General features: G+C 37.8%; 1 protein-coding gene across 1 annotated transcript in view; it reads left to right on the top strand.

Annotated features, from left to right (window-relative positions):
- Malrd1 (MAM and LDL receptor class A domain containing 1) overlaps positions 1-19,377 on the top strand; it is a 602,535-nt gene that overhangs the window by 545,556 nt on the left and 37,602 nt on the right. Inside the window, exons 36-37 of the mRNA XM_051205714.1 lie at positions 18,376-18,455; positions 18,542-18,638. Coding sequence (XP_051061671.1) covers positions 18,376-18,455; positions 18,542-18,638 — 177 coding nt within the window. The remainder of the gene's footprint in view (positions 1-18,375; positions 18,456-18,541; positions 18,639-19,377) is intronic.

Below are 19,377 nucleotides of genomic sequence, written 5' to 3'. Positions count from 1 at the left end.
TTCCCCCAAAAATATTCATTATCAAAGAACTGTCAAGTAGTTCTGTCAGGAAACTGATACACCAGCCATCACTTGTCATGTTCCACAGCATCTGAAAAGACCCTGTCTACCAATGGCTCTGGGACCATTCACCTTTCCTCAAGAATTGCTTTGTGCTAGTTTTGTCTATCAGGAATCAGCCTCCCCATTGAATTACAAGCATGTTCTTTAAGCCAACTCATTAAAGAGACAAGGTAGCCGCCACCTCCCCACTTCCCCATTCAACCAAATTTCTTGGCTTGTCCTCAGCAGATCCGTCTCCTTTTCATACTAACACTTTTTTGAAAAATGTGCCTGAAGAGAACACTCAGTGGTTAAGAATATTCCTTCTCTTGCAGAAGGCATGGCTTTAATTCCCAAAGAGAACTGGTAACTCCAGTTCATGTGGATTGTATCTCTATTTGGATCCTGACCTCTATAGGCACTGAACACACATACATGCAGGTCACACATGCAGGAAAATACCAGTACTCATGACAATTTTTACATTAACAATTTGAAAGAGCTGTCTATTCTGGGCTCATAGTGTCTAGTGTTGTTTAGTTATGCCCTGATTATGTCAGTACATACTCACTTGTATATTTATTTGTTCATGGTATACTCTCACCTATACCCATATTCACTTCAATAAAATGCAAATTTCATGGGCTTAGGGGAGTTGTTAATTGTGCTTCTATTCGAACACTCAGGGGACAGCCTTAGGTCACCCAGAATATTTCTGAACACATCGCTATGAAGTCTTTATTTGAAAACACCCACAATAATTTTAAAAGACATTTTATTACATAATTTATGGTACACAGAGTCTAATAAATATTGAATTATCTAACATAAGCTTTAAAAATCTTGCACTGATATAAATATGTAAATCAAATGTGTGCAGCAAATGCAAATATATTTCACTATTTACATCATTATTTTGTGTGTTATAAATACCAAAAATAAATAAATAAATAAATAAAAATAGTTAAGTATTTAGCAATACAAACAAAAGCAATATTTGCTAAATATCAGTTGTCATTGCCCACTAGTTGAAATATGCTTCTTGAAAAATGCTGCAAAACCCTCAGGGAATACAAGTATGTACATTTTTGGTTGAACAAAAAGTGCTTATTTTTCTGTATAGTAAATGTAGTAAAATCATTATCAGGGCTTATCATGACAGAAACCACACAAATCTTAGACTACACAATGACAAAGTCAGTTTGTAACATGAGTCTTTGTTTTTCTTTGCTTTGCTTCTTTAAGAAGTTTCTTTTCCACCTTCTTCACCTAGAGTATTTGCAACAGAGTCTAATGACATATTGTACTTAAAAGTTATAAGATCTTCAGAAAATAAAATAGCACTTAAGAAGGTAATTTTTCTCCTATTAGCACCAGCCCCATTATAATCTTATCCCAGAGACCCCAGCTATGTGCTGCCTGCGAATGGTCACCAACAGTGTTTCTTCCTCAGTTACTGCATAATAAAGACCGTTACTCTTTGCTTTGTCTAAGCATGTGAAATTTAAGAGGTCTTCAGGAAATCTGCCCATGAAAGACAGATAAAGAATCTAAGTACCACTCTGTGAGGTACACACAAAATATATCTGACCATATTATGTATACCCCTCAAAGGAAGTGTATTGCAAACACTATAGATGTCCAAGCCTTTTATGTAAAATGGTTTAGTATTTGCATATATACTGTACATATTGGCTATACATTTTAATTCATTTCTCTATCATTAAAAATACTTGTATAGTAAAAATACCATGTCAATGATTACCATACTATATTGTTTAGGGAATGATGAAAAATATCTATGTAAGTTCAGATGTATTTTTCCCAAATATTTTCTGTCTGAATATTGTTGAATCCATAAGTGCAGGAAGCATGCATGTTGAAAGCCAACATATTTAATATGAAATATTTACACATCTCCAAGAGACATCAGTCTATGATCTTGTGGATGTGTTATTTGGATTACACAAAGATACTTAGCCTTCTAAAACAAAGCAGTTAACCTTCAACTTTTCATTTATTTTGAGGCACATTTGTTTATACCTGTGTGTGTGTGTGTGTGTGTGTGTGTGTGTGTGTATTCAATCACCTGGGAATTACTAAACATTAGAGACAGTTTATTAAAAATTTGAGGGAATTCCAAAGCAAATAAATAATTTATACCAGGAGAGATCTGAAAAAATTCTACACAAACAACAAAGTCTTTGGGTTGATTTTATATTTAGACAAAATTGTGTTGACACTTGTTCAGTGAGACCTAGAGGAACGTCATCAGAACTGTTATTTTGGGAGGGGAAGTGAACATACTGTTGGACATAGACTTGTTGGTACTTAGAACAGTGGGTTATCCATCGTGCTGTCTCTTCTTGCCTAAAAGGCCCTCTGTTCTTTATACAAATTCATCTACCTTTCCCTGTGCATTGGGAACTATTTATTAAGAAATGAGATCATGTTTACTAAATGTCACAACAGGCTATGTCCTTTACATTCACGTTGGAGTCAGTTTACTTCAGACTTTGGCATTCATTCATGGCCATACTATCTCTCTTCACTTGTGTATGACACTGTGTGATGTTCTAACAGCAAGCAAACACTGGTTTCTTTCTGGATGAAGATGTTATGCAATCATCCCTTCTTGAGACTTTGAAGGACCAATATGCCTGATTTGAAACGTGTTTAAGACTCTTTCAGTAACACAGGTGTCATGAAACCACTCCGTATATATTCTGCTTATATTATGTTCACAATTTTTATTGTGTCTGAAAAACCATCCACCATAGTCAGGTCTTCAGATTTATGCTCATACACTTTAGTATAAATTAAATACAGGAGTATTCATGTAATGTGTAAATATTTGTATTTTACTTACTTATGTTTATAGGTACAAAAAAGTCAGATGTTCATATATATTTACAACAAATGCAAAAGAAAAATAATTGGGTGAATTATATTACTAGGAACTAGGGGAAGAACAAGGGAAGGCATTGCATCTGTAATCCTCAATTAAGGCATTTCTTGAAGATTAGGATGTGAGCCAAAAACTACAATTATATGAAAGTGAGAATATCTCAAGATCTGTATACAGTGCACCTGTCACAGGAGACATATGTGACAAGAATAAGATAACTGTACGTAGTGAAGGGCATTGTCCTTATCCTATGTGAGTTTGGAGGCCAAAAAGAACACAATCTGCTGATTAGATTACCTGGCACCTATAGCAAGGCTAAAAATCAGAAAGTGTTCAATAATTTCTCAAAAAAGCAGAATGTTGAGCTTGAAATTCTGTCTCAGTTTGGTACAGCCATGGGAAGAGTGCAGGTTTTAACCATGTTATACAAGTAACTTTCCTTTTTTACCAAAAGGTCAGAGTGACCCCAGGCTTTCTAATACAGCTAGTGAAATTCCTTCTAGAAGCATGGCAGCTGATGGCTCATTCATTCTCCATTTTAACCTCCCCATATTGTGTTTGTATGCTCATGTATATTTTAATGCGTGGCACAGAAAGTATGAATAAAAGGTCTTCCCAGAACAAAGAGTTCAAAATATGTGCTTTAAAGGAAAATTCTTTTTGGATTTCATGGGGAGAAGAAAATTTTTAAAAAATAATACCCACAAATTACAAGTTGGCCCCTGATCCCGCTGCTCTTTTGTACTGTCCCCATTTAGAGCACCCTTGGAGCTCTGATACACCACCACTGATCCCCACGACAAGCCTGACCCTCCTACCCTGTGCCCTACCCTGCCCACTGTCCTGCTGCTCTGGTTGAGCACTGGGACAGAAGATGGAGCCAATAGTCCAACCTACTTAAGAGACTTCTCGGGGCTACTATGAACAAAGGACACCAGCCCATCCATACAGGACCACCTGTAATTTCCATGTGCTTGGTCTTTGACCCCACTTCCAGTCCTCTGCTGGAGTCCTGGGCCTATACCAGAGATCCATCTATCTCTACAAGTCCACTCTGAGTTCCTGCCAGAAAGATACTTGACCTCCCAATCAGGGCCTCTGCTAAAGAAAGAGGCCTCAGCTGAAGAGTGCCAGTTTCCAGTGAGATCAGACTATCCTGCAGAAACTTCTCAAGTTCACCTCAGACTTTGTCCTCTTCCGCCAGCCATTGGCTAAAGCCATTGACTACTAGCATCTTCTACTGGGTCCTCAGCCCTGACCCCATCACTGGGTCCCTGTCTGCGGAGAGATCTCCTAAAGAGCTTGGACCACCCAGAGCTACAGATATTGAATCTCTGAACCACATAAGCCCACCGGGGAAGTACCATAGAGAGGGGGAGACCCCAACAACACATACTAGAAGAAGCTATGGGAAGACAGCAATAAAAGAAAACACCTAACAACAGAAAGACAAGCATGACACGACCAGAATCTAGGGAATCTACACTAACTAGAACGGAACACAACAAAGCAGAGGAAGCAGAAGGGAACGACTTAAAAATTACTGTCATAAAAATGATAGAGGCCCTCAAAGAAGATGTAAGAAAAATCCCTTAAAGAAATGGAGGAAAAATCAAACAAAAAAGTGGAAAAGATAAACAAATTCCTTAAGGAAATTACAGAAAGCCAAGAAAAAACAAGCAGGTGAAGGAAAAGGTTCAAGGCTTGAAAACAGAAATAGAGAAAATAAAGGCCACACAAACCGAAAGAATGCTGGAAATAGAAAAACTGGGTAAAAAATCAGCAACTACAGACACAAGCATAACCAACAGAATTCAAGAGATCAAAGAGAGAATCTCTGGCACAGAAGATAAACTAGAAGAAATAGATTCATCAAAAAAAAAAAAAAAAAAAAAAAAAACATAAATCCAACAAATCCTAAACACAAAACATCCAGGAAATGTGGAACACCATGAAAGGGCCAAACCTAAAAATACTAGGCATAGAGGAAGGTGAGGAAGCCCAGCTAAAAGGTGCCGAAAACATATTCAACAAAATCATCAAGGAAAACTTTCCCAATCTGAAGGACATTCCCATGAAAGTACAAGAAGCATACCGAAGCCCAAATAGGCTGGACCAAAGAAAAAAGACCCCTTGACATATAATAATCAAAACACCTAGCATACAGAATACAGAAAGAATATTAAGAGCAGTGAAGAAAAAATGATAGGTAACATAAAAGCCGACCTATCAAAATTACACCTGACTTCTCCATGGAAACCCTCAAGGCTAGAAGGACCTGGATAGATGTTCTACAAGTATAAAGAGAACACAGATGCCAGCCTAGGCTACTATATCCAGCAAAACTCTCAATCACTATAGATGGAGAAAACAAGATATTTAATGACAAAACCATGTTTTCCAAATACGTATCTGCACATCTAGACCTACAGCAAAAATTGGAAAGAAAACTCCAACCCAAGGAAGGTAACTACGCCCACAAAAATGTAGGCAACAGATAATCCAACTGCACCAGAAACCAAGGGTAAAGCAGAATAAATATAAATACCATTGCCAAAAACAAACCTAATCAAAAAAGTATCAACCATTGATTAATGGTCTAACTTACCCTCAACATTAATGGTCTTAACTCACCTATAAAAAGACACAGGGTAACAGAATGGATACGACAACAGAATCCATCCTTCTGCTGCCTACAAGAAATACTTCTAAGCTTCAAAGATAGACATTACCTCAGGGTAAAGGGTTGGGAAAAGATTTTCCAATCAAATGGAACCAAGAAGCAAGCAGGCATGGCTATCCAAATATCTAACAAGTTAGACTTCAAACCAAAATTAGTCAAAAGAGATGAAGATGGTCATTTCATATTCATCACAGGAGAAATCCATCAACACAAAGTCTCAGTTCTGAACATCTATGACCCTAATACAAAGGCACCCATATTAGTAAAAGAAACACTACTAAAAATCAAAGCTCATATAAAACCTCACACACTTATAGTGGGAGATTTCAATACACCAATCTCAACACTAGACAGGAGCAAAAATCAGATACTCAACAAAGAAACAAAAGAACTAACAGAAGTTATATCTCAACTAGGGTTAACAGACATCTATAGAACATTCCATCCAAAGACAAAAGAATATACCTTCTTCTCTGCTCCACATGGAACCTTCTCTACAATCAACCACATACTAGGTGGCATAACAAACCTCAACAGATACAAGAGAATAGGAATAGTCCCCTGTATCTTATCAGACTACCATGCTTTAAAATTGGAATTCAACAACAACACAAATAGCAGAAAACCTGCAAACTCATGGAAACTGAACAATGTGCAATTTCATCACACCTGGGTCAAAGAAGAAATAAAGAAAGAAATTAAGGACTTTCTAATATTCAACGAGAATGAGGATACAACATAACCGAACTTATGGGACACCTTGAAAGCAGTGCTACGAGGGAAGTTCATTGCACTAAGTGCCCATATGAAGAAAACAGAGGATAGTCACATAAGAGAATTAACAGTGCAACTGAAAGCCTTAGAACAGAGAGAAGCGAACTCACCCTGTAGGAGTAGACACCAGGAAATAATCAACTTGAGGGCTGAAATCAACAAAATAGAAACCAGGAAAACAATACAAAAAAAATCAATACAACGAAGAGTTAGTTTTTTGAGAAAATCAACAAGACAAACCTTTATCCAAATTATCCAAAAAGCAGAAAGAGAACATGCAAATTAACAATATCAGAAACGACAAAAGGAACATAACAATGGACACAGAGGAAATTCAAACAAATTTTCAGGTCATACGTTGACCATGTGTATTCCACAAAAATTGAAAATTCAAAGGAAATGGACATATTTCTGGATAACTATCATTTTCCAAAATTAAATCAAGAACAGACAAAAAACTTAAATAAAGCTATTACCCACAGTGAAATAGAAGTCATCGAAAGCCTTCAAACCAAAAAATGTCCAGGGCCAGATGGATTCAGTGCAGAATTCTACCAGACATTCAAGGAAGAACTAATACCACAACTCCTCAAACTGTTCCACAAGATAGAAACAGAAGGTTCATTGCCAAACTCTTTTTATGAGGCCACAATAACCTTGGTACCCAAGCCTCACAAAGACACAACTAAGAAAGAAAACTACAGACCAATATCCCTGATGAACATGGATGCAATAATACTCAATAAAATACTGGCAAACCAAATTCAAGAATACATCAGAGAAATCATCCACCATTACCAATTAGGCTTCATCCCTGGATTGCCCGGATGGATTAACATATGAAAATCTATCAACGTGATCCACCATATAAACAAACTGAAAAAAAAAAAACCATATTATTATCTCCCTAGATGCTGAAAACACATTCGACAAATTCAACACCCTTTCATGATAAAGGTCTTGGAGAGGTCAGGGATAACAGGAACATACCTAAACATAATTAGGGCAATATACAACAAACCAACTGCCAACATCAAACTGAATGGAGAGAAAATTAAGCCAATTCCTCTAAAATCAGGAACAAGACAAGGCTGCTCTCTCTCTCCATATATATTCAATATCATACTAGAAGTTCTAGCTAATGCTATAAGACAACATAAGGAGATCAGGGGGATCCAAATTGGGAAGGAAGAAGTCAAACTGTCTCTATTTGCAGATGATATGGATAGTTTACATAAGTGACCCAGGGAACTCCTACAGCTGATAAACACCTTCAGCAAACTAGAAGGATACAAGATAAACTCAAAAAAATCAGTAGCCCTACTTTTATTCACACAACAAAGAGACAAAGAAAGAAATCAGAGAAACACCACATTTTCCAATAGCCACAAACAAAATAAAGTATCTTGTGTAATGATTACCAAACAAGTAAAAGACATGTATAATGAGAAATTTGTGGCTCTAAGGAAAGAAATTAAAGAAGATACCAGAAAATGGAAAGATCTCCCATGCTCTTGGATAGGTAGGATAAACATAGTAAAAATGGCAATCTTGTCAAAAATCATCTACAGATTCAATGCAATCCCCATTAAAATCCCACCACAATTCTTCACCGACCTTGAAAGGATAATAATCAACTTTATATGGAAAACCAAAAGACCCAGGATAGACAAAACAACCCTATACAATAAAAGAACTTCAGGAGGCATCACCATTCCTGACTTTAAGCTCTACTACAGAGCTATAGTTCTGAAAACAGCCTGGTATTGTCAAAAAAATAGACAGGTAGACCAATGGACTCGAATTGAAAGTCCTGATATTAACCCACACACCTATGAACACCTGATTTTGAACAAAACAGCTAAAATTATACAATGGGGCAAGGCCAGCATCTTCAAAAAATGGTGCTGGCTCAATTGAATGAGGGTGTGTAGAAGACTGCAGATAGACCCATGTCTGTCACCATGCAGAAAGCTCAAGTCCAAATGGATCAAAGACCTCAACATCAATCCAGCCACATTGAACCTCTAAGAAGAGAAAGTAGGAGGTACCATTGAACAAATAGGTATAGAAGACTGCTTCCTGAACATAACTCCAGGGGCACAGACACTGAGAGAAACAATTAATAAATGGGACCTCTTCAAACTTAGAAGCTTCTGTAAGGCAAATGTCACAGTGGACAAGACCAAAAAGCAGCCCACAGACTGGGAAAAGATTTTAACCAATCCTATATCCGACCAAGGGCTGATCTCCAAAATATACAAAGAACTCAAGAAACTAGTCAACAAAACACCAAATAATCCTATTAAAAAATGGGGTACAGAACTGAAGAAAGAATTCTCAATAGAGGAAATCAAAAAGGCTGAAAGACACTTAAGAAAATGCTCTACATCCTTAGCTATAAGGGAAATGCAAATCAAAACAACTTTGAGATACCATCTTACCCCTGCCAGAATGGCTAAAATTAGAAACACCAGTGATGACTTATGTTGGAGAGGATGTGGAGAAGGTGGAACACTCCTCCACTGCTGGTGGGAGTGCAAACTCATACAGCCATTTTGGAGATCAGTATGGCGGTTCCTCAGGAAAATGGGAATTAGTTTACCACAGGACCTGGCAATCCCCCTCTTAGGCATATACCCAAATGATCCACATCCATGCAACAAAGACATCTGTTCAACTATGTTCATAGCAGCACTAATTGTAATAGCAAGAACCTGGAAGCAACCTAGATGCCCCTCTACTGAAGAATGGATAATGAAGATGTGGCACACTTACACAGTGGAATACTACTCTGAAGAACAAAATAATGGTATCTTGAAATTCGCAAGCAAGTGGATTGCACTTGAAGAAACCATCCATAATGAGGTAACCCAGTCACAAAAAGAGGAACATAGTATGTACTCACTCATATATGGATTTTAGACCTAGAGCAATGGATCATCAGCCTATAATTCACACCACCAGAGGAACTAGGATACAAGGTGTATTCTAAGAAATTCATATAAAGTCCCTCACAGAACAGGGAAGGGACAAATCCCCAAGAGCACAGGGGAATTGGGGGGGGCAGCGAATGGATATAGAAGTAGGAGAAAACAAGGGGGAGGAATGGAAAACACGTGCAACCAGGAAGATTGAGCCCGGTTAGGAATAGATGATGAGAGAGAGAGAGAGAGAGAGAGAGAGAGAGAGAGAGAGAGAGAGAGAGAGAGAGAGAACATAAAAGAGGGAGCCAATATTGGTTTGAAGATTAAATTGAACACAAAGAAAGATCTAGAGAACTACAAGACTCCCGCCAACTAACAATTTGAGCTTCTGTGGAAAGAGTACCATAAATACCCTTCATGGACAGTGAGATGAACAACTAACTTATCCATGGAGCCCTTATCTAAAGCCTGTTGGAAACAAGAGCAAACACCCATACATAAACACTGATTCGAACTGGAACCCAGATGCAGATGGAAAAGACAAGACCAGCTTACCTGAACAAGGAGGCGCTAAAGGACCACCAGACTGATAGCTGGGAAGCCAGCATGGAACTGACTGAATATGGGTCTCAGCCAGAAGGACTGAGCAGTCTAAGGGACTTCAGACAGTGGAGCCCGGATGTATCCCTGGTGCACCAAAGGACCTTGCTAACACATCCCCCATGGAGGGATAACTGCCTTAACCTAGAGATAGGAGAGAAGCCTTAGTCCCTACTTCATGATCTACATGACCCCCAACATGATGGCATTCCCCTACTTATGGAACTGGGGTGTGGGGATGGGAGGGGAGGGTGGTTAGGGTGCATGTGAGAGGGCAGAGAGGGTAAAAGGGAGGGAGGAAGGAAGGAAGGGAAGAAGGGAGGGACGTAGGGAGGGAGGGAAGGAGGGAGAGGGAACTGGGATCGACATGTAAAATAATAAATTAAATAAAAACAAATGCTTTGACTCCAAAATTTACAAGTTACTGGGGAAAAGGATTTCTATTTTTGTTTCCACAGAAAATGAAAAGCTGTGGATTCCTTCCAGACTAATGTGGTTTGATCAAGCCCGACTGCTTGAAACAGTACCAGGTGCTGTTTCTTCTTTCCCTCGTTTTTCTTTTTATTTTTTTGATTTATTTCCCATAAAGCTCAAGGGACTTACTACTTCATAACTGCAAACAGAAAGCAAGGAAAACACAACGTTTAAGATAAGGCATCAACTTCATATTATTTTTAACTTAAAAATATCTTATACTATTGCATCAAAAATGACAGCTCAGTACATACCTATTAGAACATAGGAAAGTGAAGAAAAATTTTCTCTTCCCTCTGCCCAGAAGTAATTAATGTTCTTTCTTTACTATAATAATTTTAAATAACTTATGAACATGCTTCCTGCCTACATGTAAAATGCTGTGCAATCTGACTCAGAATTCATGTTCAAGTTGAAATAAAAGCCACAGGGGAACACATGGTTTGCATCTTTGAATTATCATCCCCCAAGGACAGAATCTAATAATATCTAAACAATGTTTTATAATGAACTAGAACTTAATTTTTCACTAATAGTTAATATGGTGTGAGGACAAAAATTCAAGAAGAGTAAAGAACAAGATCTTGCTGCAGAAATGTTCACTGTTTTAATTTTTTCTGTAAATTATGAACAGTTAGTTTTAACCTCATGGGTTGTTCTCTGAAAGGGCTTTCTCAAATGGGGCCGTCATAACAGAAGAGTCAGTACCACCTGAGAAACTATTAGTTACCACCGTTTAACTACCGGCTCTGACACTCAGAGCTGAACTTGTCTCTTAGTGCTTGGGCCAGTGTCTCAGTTAACTCTAAGGTCCTAATGCTGTAAGTGGGAGTTTCTAAAGGTTAAAGGATATTATGTGTGCACAAAAGAGAAGTGTTTTGATGGTTCTACTAACAGATAGTAGATGCTATTATGGCAATGGTAATGAATATTTTCAGCAAATGAACATTTACATACAGAATGGTGCATGTTAATTCCTATGAGTGAATACATATAAGCCTTTCCTCAATAAATTTAGTTTGCAAGAAGTTAATAGGAAACTGACCACTGGGATCCTATGTGATTAAAGTACTATCATGACACTATGGTTCAAAACTTGGAATATCTAAGTCAAGCTAAGACATAAAAGAAATTCTCCAGAAGTCAATGACAGTTGGTCTCTGGCCTTAAAGGGGTAAATGCTAGATGTCCAGGTGGATAAAGAAAGGGGTCCATCATCTAGCCACTGACAGTAGAGGTTATGGAAAGTCCTAGAGTATGAAAGAGCATTTCTCAGTTGACGAACTTTGAACAAGTGTAAAGGGGCTATGAGCCCAAGTAAAACTGAGAGCAAAGCTGTGCAGCAAAAGGACAGGTTTTGCACAGAGCCATCTTACCTGGCAGGACTCTACAAGCACTGGAAACAGTGCAAGTTTAGAGAGGAATAAATGTGACCTCAGTCTGGAGACTAGAAACCAGTTTGGACCTGTTCCCATACCAAAGTGACAGGGGCTTTTAGCCAGGCCCAAGGGTAGGAATGCAATGGGACTGAATGGCAAAAGTGATTTAGGAGGTGAAAATGATTAGACCTGATAATTGCAATTAAATCAAAGGGGCACATATAAGAATTTGTCACATTTTTTTCAACTTCTAAACCATGTGTGTGTGTGAATGTGGTGAGGCAGATGTGTGTGCATGTTCATGTGTCTGTATATTGTGCAAATACATGTACATGTGTATGTATGGATTATGTATGTGTAGGTCAGAGATCAACCTCAAGTGTTCAAAGGAGCCTTGCTCTGAGAGATGGGATCTCTCACTAGTACTAGGAATTCACTTGTCTCTGCCTCCACAGTGCTGGGGATTATAAACAGGCCTACCATATCTGCCTTTTTACAGTGGTGCTGGGAATTGAACTCCAGTCTTCATGCTTCTACAACAAGCACTTTGCCAACTGGACTGTCTTACAGGCTCCAATATTTTAAAACATAGGACTCTTATTTAACTTTTTTCTTCCTGATGGAATGTGGCATTTTAAAGTAAGTTGAAGATTCTTTTTGATTGATACTTATTAGAAATCACACAAATAAGTGTGTTCTCAATTTTACTAGATCTATGGCAAGTATTAGATGACACCTCCTAGTCATATGCACTATCTTCTAAATTTGTATAATCAGATAATATCTTTATGGGGTAAGCCTGCCTCTGAACACCCTTTGCTTTCTTCAAATCTATTAGAACAAATATAAATAAACTAAACTTGATTTTATTTCTAAAGACAACAATCCAATTCATTTAAATAGCCAGATTCAGCCTCTGCTGAATCCCACTGCATTAGTCATATACACAAGCTTAGTGTGTAGCTGCTCCTTATTTGTCCTGGCACTGTGACAAATAGCCTGGGTGTGTACACAAATGACAAGAAGGACAAGATGAGTTTGTGTTGCAGGTGTGGGAAAGTAATGAATGGGTGTTGGCAAGTACACCCAGAAATGAGATATTCTAGTGACACCTCAGCTAGAACATGCCAGTAGCAGAAGACCTACTACAATTTAAGAAGATTACTGTTGGCTGTGGCTGAATGAATCTAATTATATTTTATTTCTCCCTTTCTATTCTTTGTATAAGAAAACAGACCTTTATGCATGAATGAAGCAGGATGTTTATCTTTTTCTTTCAGGTGTGCTCCACCTAATACTTATAAAATTTGGAAACATGCTGGAGCTAATTACTCATGGGGGAAATTAGTCCAAGCAAATTAATCACTGGAATTCACTGTGGAGTTGCAGCATTCTGAGGCTCTGAGATTATTCAGGTGCTCCTCCTGCTTCCTCATGTTCTATTACAGTAAATTCATCCAGGATGCTAAGGTGCTTTGCTAAGCAATTAGCTCTATTTTTTTACACCCATTTTCTTGATGGTCCCAGACCATCATCCTGGAAACACTTATTTTAAGCAAAACCCCTCCAGATTTCACCATTTTCTCTGTGGGAGAAATTGCAATATAGTGAGTAGGAATATATCCCACACCTGCCTCTCTTTCTTTCCTGTGTACCTGCACCAAGAATCTTAAAAATTGTTACTATATTGCATTGTTTGGGGACATTCTGGGCAAGCCTTGAAATCAGAAGGTGTGGCAATGGTTTTAGTTCTTCTTTCATCTTCACTGAATGTCCCTGAAGGAGTTGGAGTTAACACTTATCTAATTTAGTTAGAACACTGGTCTGTTAGGACAAGGAATAGAAATTCAGTGGAGAATAATCATGACTTGAATGAATATGAAAAAGCAAATACCTTGTGTGTAACAGCTTGGTAAAGCATGCAACAGTGTACTTTCGTATGTCTTTTCTGTGTGTACTTCTCCTACAAACTCTGTAAGTTCTCATTGTGGTTTTTATGAATGAGCCTGATGTATCTGGATTTCATAACGCCATGGAGCTAGGAAACAGTAGATATTCACCTGGTGTCCAGGTGTCCTCTCTGTCCTCATCTTCCCAGACCCACACCTGTTCTATATTTCCATATGTCCCATGTAAGGTTTAATGAGACAAATGGCCATATTCAGACCACCCAAACAAGAAATGTCTTCTAATTGTGATTTTCTAACAAATACAAAGTAGAGTATCAAGTACCACTATATCAACTACACTCCGTATTTTAAATTGAGAAAGACCTTGGGAAGAAAGCATGTATGGCCATCACAGGACAGTCTGAGGAGCCACAGTGGATGGTTTTTCTGGATGCTTTCCTTAGGGATGTTTTCACCATGCTTTCATCTTGTGAAGGATCAAATGAAGAAATATATTCTAGTTTGTAATAAGCTAAGTGTGGACTATAAATGTGGAGTGACCCTGAATCCTCCTAGCAAAAGTGACAGGTGTGCATTCCCTTTAAGAGTTCTAACCTGTTAGTGTAAAAACACTTATAAAATCAAGCAGGCCTGTCTTCTACAATGCTAAATCATAGATCTAATTAGCAATATATTGAAAATGCATACAGCTCTTGCCCATCCTCAGAGGACAAAGCTTGGATTACAGTGCTAATGGCTCCAGCTCCAGAGAGCTAAATACCCTCTTCTGGCCTCTGTGGGTTCAGAACACATGTGTCATATACTCACACAGACACACAGAAATAAAATTTAAAAACAAATCTGAAATCATAGTAGTCAGAATTATAAAGAAATTTATGAAATACAAAGCCTAACTATGGAGAATTGAACCTTGAACCGAGAGGAGACTGCAGAATTAATCAACATTTCTCCATCTCTCAGCAATTTCACAGACTGCCTCCTATTAATCAACCCCATGCTCAGAATGGTTTTTCCAGATAAACAATACCAAGAGGACTCTCTGAGCTTGCATCAGGGCTTCAAACGTGCTTCCTGTTTCACATCATAGTTGAAAAAGATAGTCTTCAAAGACAAATAGCCATCAAAGTGTAAGCCTTTGTGACCAAGCACTTGCATAGACTTATGTCCGTTTCTATCTATAGATCCACCTCTGCTGGCTGGGAATCTATATGCTGATGCATGAAGCATTGTTAGGAGAACATGGAATTGTCAGAGATCAAATAGGTCCCACTCCACTAAAACCAGAGGAAAGCAACAGAGTTTAATGTCACGGGGTTTCTGGGAAGCACCTACAATGCTCTCTATAATTGTGTCATAGGAACATTAAGAGTTGTAAGAAGAAGATTAAAATGTAGGACATATTTATGCAAAATAACTGTTAAAACAGATGTATAAAACTAAATAAATCTCATTTCTATATATATTTTTTTCATATGGCCACCTTTATTCACAGTGAATGAATATAAAATGACTGTTATTTAAAAATAACACAATTAACAATTCAAAGTTTTTAGACCTATTTTCTTTGTTCTTGGCATGAAAAAATAGGGAGATACACATGCACAAAAGAAGAGAAGGAAGGGAAGACAGAGGGAGAGGTAGCTGTCAAGATCCAAGAATTCTAAATTAGAATTATATATATTAGGGGTTATCAAAGCTTGTGACCTTCATAGATACATTAGCAGTGCACAAAAGATAACACCATGTTTGCTTTCAGTCTTGCCTAGATATAGAGTAGCTGAATAATTTCCTCTGAGGAACATTTTGGTCTTTAATTGTCAAGGTATATGATGAATCTTTGTCCTGTTCCCTGTTGGAACAAGTCTCTAGCCTCAGGCCATTATGCAACAGTCTCAAACCTGCCAAACCACTAGACAGTACACCCAGATTCTATCTGTGACTAGACTTTCCCTGTCTCCGTGGCTCTTCTTTGGTGCTCAGCCATGTAACCAAAACACACTAGTTCCACTACCAAAGCCGTGCACTTTCCTGCCTCATTTCTCCCATGATATCCTCAACCCTTCACTTCTGACAAGCATATAATCACCTCATACACCACTAAATTCACAAACAGCCTTTAACCTGAGGTATTAGACATTGTTTTAGTTTTCATTTGTTATTCTAATCTTCCTGACTCAGTAATGAGAAAGACTCCCATAAAAATGATGATGAAAGTGATACTAATACTTTATTTTAATAACATCCTCATGATATTTATTAGGGAATTATGGCAAGCTTGGAACAGAGAGAATATTCTTCTTTCACTTCCTGACTGCAGTTCTTCAGGAAAGGAAACTTATTATTTCACTGCTGTTGCTGGAAGGATGTGCAGATACCATCCTGGCAAGGTATTGATGCTGTCCTCAGAATATGGTTCAAAAGTAGAGGACAACCCTGCTATGGAAAAGTTACAGAAGTCTGGGGATCAAATTTACATAATTACTTTAGACACTTCCCTTGAGAAACAAAGATGAAAAGACATTAAATGTCCTGAATTCTTCTGCAACCTTATAAATCCATCTCACTTTGTCCCTCCACATTCTTTTCTCCAGGTTTTATGTAAATATCACTATCTACATATATAGATAGATGGACAGCAGTCACAGACAGATGATGATCTAATTCAGACATTCAGACAGCTGACGAGACTCATCCATGCTATCTCTCCATGTGCTTTTGTTTTCCCCATATTTTTTACAGTGGTGTTCTTAGGTATTTTCAAAGAACTGAACTCAGTAGACACATTTAAATATGTAGTATTTGTTTAAAGTAGAGGTTTTTCACTGACACCAGGATTATGGCACTTTCAGAAGGAACCCAGAAAACATGATGAATTCAGAATTGACAGGACATGAAAGCATCTATAAGTTATACCAGCATATACTGGTATGTAGCACTCCTACTGTTGAATGGGGAATGAGAAGAAAACATGAAAGACTTACAATCTTGAGTATTATAAGAATAGAAACTAAAAACTCCAAACTCAACAAATCTATTTTCCTATGAATTTTATAAACTTCAGAAAGATCAAACTGTGTTTGAGTTTTACTTTCTAAGGAATATTATCAAAGAAGAACAGAACAAACTGATGAGATCCTAGAACCTATAAATAGGGTTTTTTAATTTAACTATTTCAATTTTGGGGAAGGAATTGCTTTTACATATCTAACTTTACTAATTTAAAGGGAGAGTGACAGAAAACACGTGCTTGCAGAGTGTTCTAATTAGGGTTACCAATGCTGTCATAAAGCAGCATGATCAAAGCAATGTGGGGAGGAGGAGTTTATTTGATGTACTATCCACATCATTGTTCATCGTTGTTCATCATAAAAGGAAGTCAGGACAGGAATCCAAAGGCACAGGAACCTAGAGACCGAGGCCAGGGAGGGGTGCTGCTTACTGGCTTGGTTCACATGGCTTGCTCAGCCTGCTTTCATATAAAACCCAGGACCTCCTGCCCAGATATGGCCCTACTCACAATGGGCTGAGCCTTTACAATACTCTGATATTATACAGGCATTTTCTCAACCCAGGCTCCCTCTTTTCCAATGAGTCTAGTATGTGTCAAGTTGACATAAAACTAGGCATCACAGTAAGCAATGCTTCTGACGCACAGGTTTAAACACATATTCAAAAATTAATTTTAAATTATTTTGTAGCACACACAGTAAACTTGCAGCAAATCCAGCCCAAACCACCTTAGTTTGTGTTTCATTGTTTCTACTAAATAAGAACATGGATATTAGTTTCTGCTCTCATATGGTAACTCATTATACCAGAAAAAAGTTACTTAGAAATAAAAATGTTTGCCTGCACATGGTGCCACTGACCTTTAGTCCCAACACTTGAGAGTTAGAGACGGGTGCATCTCTGTGATATCAGGGTCAGCAAGGTCTAAATAATGAGTTACAAGACTATCAGTGCTACATAGAGAGAGAGACTCTGTCACAAACAAACAAATATGTCTTTTAGAAGGTCATTTTGTTTCCAGATTCTGGTGTTCTGAGGATAATCTATTCCAGTGTGACAAGATTTACCATTTATATTCCTAAATAAGGTAGATGACAGAAGCTTGGTGGGATCTGAATATTTTTTTTCTAAGGTACAAATGATGGTATTAATTTAAATTAATTGTAAATCTAAGTTATTAAAGAAACATCTGTTATGAGAAATAACATTTGTATTCTAGTTATATGTATCCCAATCTATAGTTTGAATTACTGTATTCTCTGAAAGAACTCAATTTCTTCACTACCAAAACTACAAAGGCTGAAAGAGCATGGATAATAGCATGTTTACTGATACCTTGAACCCATCTTAAACAAAAAATAGAGCTTGGTGGTGTATTTAGAATCCTGGCACTGAGGAGGTAGAAAAAGGTGAATCCTGAATCTCCCTGGCTGTCTAGCTGAGCTTATTTGTCAAGTTCTAGGCCAGTGAGAGATTCTATATCAAAAATCATAATAAAATGTAATGTTATAATTTGGCTTAATATTTTGTTTTCTTAGACACTTTTCTCATATTCCTGGTATCTCTAGATTTCTTGACCATCATTAATACTGCTACAGTTCTGCTCAAATATGCTTCTCTTCTTTGTCTTTGTTTAGTTTTCAACGCTTACATGATTTTTCTTTTTCAGGTGCAGACAAGGATGGACAGGAAATCGATGCCATATCAGATCTAACCCTTCTAGTGCTGGATTCATGTACACACAGAATTGTAGGTAACATTATTCTTGGGAAAAGTTTGGAATCATTAATATTTTTTGAATCATGTTTATCTTTTTCATGGGTTTGTAATTCCAGATATATGGACTCTACTGGGTATCGGATTTGGGTTCCTGGTGACCCATATCGCAGTGACTATCTTATGTTGTCTTGCAAACAAAAGAGGACCTGTGAGGTAAGTCAACTTTTTGGATCTGACATCAATATCCCAGCTGGAGAAATCCTGAAACATTTCATCTTCTTTGCTTTCCTTTCACTCTTTATCATATGGAAGGAGATTTTGTTGCCATGCTTTGGGGCTTCCTTTTCTGGACAGAAGCAGTAACTACTTTCTAATCAAGAGTTATCCTTATAACTATACTGGGTCCTTTCTGATGGCACAAATGAAAGAAAACAGGATGTCCTTCAAGACTGAAAAGATCTGGTTATATTGTATCCTGACGGTGACCAGAGAAAGCCTCAGATTTGTAGGGGAAACCCTTTTCTAGGTTGTACAGAAAGGCAGGCCTCTTGGCACCCACATTCCAAGTCAATAACCTCGTTGCCCAAGTAGCACAGAGGCCAGAGGCTAAAATTTGCTGGACTTGAAAATCTGGGCCCATGCCTAACTTAGAACTTCTTTCAATGCACAGTGCAATCAAGAATACCTTGAGTTCCTAACCTATTACACCTCTTCCCCTCACTGGTGTAAGCTACAGGTCACACAAACAGCAAGCAGAGCTGACTTCACAAACTCATCAAGATAAGGACTCACTTTTAAGAGATGTAGTTTGTTCTGGATGCCCTAGTTAGTTAAGGTAATTTAGACATGTGACACTAATATGTCACAGAGCAATGAATCACATGTCATATCCCTTGAATTGTTCCTATGTCCTGCTTACGGAAATTCTCTCAGATCTCCAACTCTAATCATA

The sequence above is a fragment of the Phodopus roborovskii genome, unplaced genomic scaffold (genome assembly GCF_943737965.1).
Source record: "Phodopus roborovskii unplaced genomic scaffold, PHOROB, whole genome shotgun sequence".
NCBI classification, from domain to species: domain Eukaryota; kingdom Metazoa; phylum Chordata; class Mammalia; order Rodentia; family Cricetidae; genus Phodopus; species Phodopus roborovskii.
The sequence above is the reverse complement of the archived record's forward strand: the minus strand, read 5'-3'. Positions and strand labels throughout refer to the sequence as shown.